This window comes from Etheostoma spectabile, chromosome 17 (assembly GCF_008692095.1).
Source record: "Etheostoma spectabile isolate EspeVRDwgs_2016 chromosome 17, UIUC_Espe_1.0, whole genome shotgun sequence".
NCBI lineage: Eukaryota > Metazoa > Chordata > Actinopteri > Perciformes > Percidae > Etheostoma > Etheostoma spectabile.
In genome coordinates, this window is record NC_045749.1 from 2,249,077 (window position 1) to 2,251,966 (window position 2,890).

At 47.2% G+C, this 2,890-nt stretch overlaps 1 protein-coding gene across 2 annotated transcripts in view; it reads right to left on the reverse strand.

Annotated features, from left to right (window-relative positions):
* Positions 1-101: 101 nt before the first annotated feature.
* The window catches only part of LOC116704993 (TBC1 domain family member 12), a 25,399-nt gene continuing 22,610 nt past the window's right edge, over positions 102-2,890 (reverse strand). Inside the window, exons 11-13 of one of the 2 annotated variants that reach the window (XM_032540818.1) lie at positions 2,747-2,856; positions 2,333-2,591; positions 102-1,138 (exon numbers count right to left, since the gene is read on the reverse strand). In XM_032540818.1, coding sequence (XP_032396709.1) covers positions 1,067-1,138; positions 2,333-2,591; positions 2,747-2,856 — 441 coding nt within the window. In that variant the 3' untranslated portion in view covers positions 102-1,066. Of the gene's footprint in view, positions 1,139-2,290; positions 2,592-2,746; positions 2,857-2,890 lie in introns of both variants that reach the window. The other variant, XM_032540819.1, reaches the window with a different exon arrangement.

Below are 2,890 nucleotides of genomic sequence, written 5' to 3' on the forward strand. Positions count from 1 at the left end.
TTCGAGCTGCAAAAAAAAAAAAAAGCCGAGGTGGCGTTTAAAGAAGCGCTCAGGACTTGCGACGCCGAGTAGGAACATCGCCTTAACAGTTTGATTCATTTTATATTCAGAAGAACATTTTAAAGTACTCAACACACGTAGAAAAGACTTCTTGAGCCCAATGGACCTTGGAATTATTAGTTTCCTGTAAAACATCAAAAGCACGTAATAGTTAGTCCGCCCAGACTCGTTAGGATCACTGATGAGATGAGTATTAGTTCAATTAGAACGACTGTATTGTACAAAATTATTCAATTTCCACGCGTTTCTTCCCCATATTCTGTTGGGGGGGGGGGTTTGTTGCCCAGAGATGTCATTTTTAAAAAGCTAGGAGCTTAAAGTAGGAGGCTAATGTATCAGCTACAACAAGCATGTTAGCACGAGCCATGCTACTGCAGATTCATGTCATTTTTATTTTTTAAGTCAAAGAGATTACGCTTAAAAAAACGCAAAATATTAATGTTGTGTAATCAAAACCTACAAGATTCTACTTAATTAAACCAGAGGACTTTTTTATAGGCCTCTAGAAAGTCATTAGCACCGAAAGAGTCTTTGAGAATTACACGGGGCGCGACGCTCTGTGTTAGTGGTTGACTGTGTCCCGGCGTGGAGATGGCGGTCCTGCAAGCGAGGGACGGGAAAACACAGAAAATGATCTGCAAAAGTACTTTTAATTTCCCAGCTTCCATAGGCCGGGAGCGTAGTGTCACCCAGCTGCTGGAATAACAAGTTGGCTTCTCCGGAGAAATACTGACAGCGGCCTCTGGCGTCGGGACGGACCGACCCCCGAGCTCCTTCAGATGCACTGGAGGATCCAGATCCAGATTCTGCCCCTGTCCGAGGCCCGGCAGGCTCGTGGCCGCTCCGAGCTTCGTAGCGACGCCTCTCGGGGTGAGCGTTTAGCGTCGGGCTACGAGGCTTCAAGCCGCACAGCGAGCCCCTTCGTCTCAGACATCATCGCAGCTCGATCCGTTTGGACGATTCGGTTTGAAGAAAGACGGGCGTCAGCGGCGAGGGTCGGCTAGCGTTAGCTTCTCAGAGCCGGGCTGGTGTTTTTCTCCGTCTCTTTATTTCCATCCTTCATCAATGCGGAAAACACCTGAGAGAAAACACATGGAATTAAACTTTAATGAGAGGTAGAAACACATTGACTACGTTGACGTGCACATTATATTCGGGTTTCTTTTGCCTTTATTCATAAAGAAAGGCAATATTCTAACTAAGCTGTTTTCATGGTTAATTAAAGGTATTGATTAATATTCCCGTTTGCAAAATAGGATTTTCTTTCTAAAGGTTTTCCGGCGGTGGAGGACTTGTTGGAGCGTGTGAACGCAGCCTCCCTCTTTCATTCCTTCAACCAGCTCCTTGAAACGGTCGGCATGGCGATGTGCAGATATCCAAAAACCTGCTGGTATCCAAGTCTTTGAGAATGTCTAAAAGAAGCCTGGTTTCTCCTTCTTTTCTTTTGACCATTCATCTCTACCGCAGCCTTGCAGGTTGGTTGGTTGGCTTGTGCACAGTAACCATAGCAACGCACAGAGCTGACCTTAGGCCGTAAACTGTCACTAACTGCAGTAAAAACCCTAGACTATATCAACAACGTTCCACTTCAGGATTTCTCTGGTGCCACCGGGAATTCCACCGAATGTCCCCGTCCTCTGTCTCTGTGTTGGCGCTCTAACCTGCGGCTGATTTCTGATGCATGGTTCCCTGGTCCCTCAGGTCTCCTCTGCAGGGTAAATCCGACCGCTAGCTAGCTACGGTCGCAACTGAGTTTCTGTTGACGACTGAAACTACTTCTAAACGTACACGTTTGACCAAACAAGTTCTTTGACTAGACTGCTCTGTTTAGCAGCGGCACCGTGGCTCTGTCCGGCGCTTAGCCCCGCCCAAGACAATTGTGATTGGTTTAAAGAACTGCCAGTAAACCAGAGCATGTTTTTCTCCCATCCCAGAATGCTGTGTGGATTACACAGACCCTCTTACGCTGCGCTGTGGAGGAAGGTCTGGCAATGCAAGACTATAAAAACCTAGATTGAGACGCAGATTCTGAATGCGCTGTATACATTAGCAAAACTTTTTCCTAAAACCTGAACAATACCTGCATATGCCATGTTGTAATTGTAAAAGGTTCAATTCTTCACAAATATACGAGCAAATTCAACATAAGCAGTTAAGCTGACCTCGATCGAATTCGTAATACTGTCATATTCCGAATATTAGTGGAATATCAGCGTGGATGGAAACGTACTCATTGACTGACGGTGCCCTGGACTCGGAGTGTGATGCTGACCTGAGCCCAGCGGCGGTTCCTGCTGACCATGTGTGTGTTGGCCATGGCGATGAAGAGTGTGTGTGCCTGCAGGTCCTCCGGCAGCCGGGTTAGGAACTGAGCAATGTGGATGAAGTCCATCTGGAGCAGGACGTCCTCGAAGAGACGCAGGATGCCGAGCCCAGTCCGAAACAAACTCTCCTCCCCGTCCCGGCAGAAGACGTCCCACACCCGACACGCCACGTCCAGAGGGAGAGACTTGCTGTACAGGGTGAAGATCCTGCACAGAGATACACACAGTTACTAACACACGGTTACTTTTCCAAAGATAAAGGCTTTTATTCAAAGGTTATTTTTTGTGTATAATCACAAAGACTCCACCTCTGTGTATTTCCCACGTAACCAGTAGCAGAGTACTGGTGATACGGCACTCACCAGTCGATCAGATAGAGGTCGGGGGTCAGGCTGTTGGTCTGGAAGTGGCTGAAGAGTCGAGGTAGATTCTCCTCAAAGAAAACCTCAAAGGCTGCGAAATACTTCAACATCTGACACAGACAGACAGACAGACAGACAGACAGA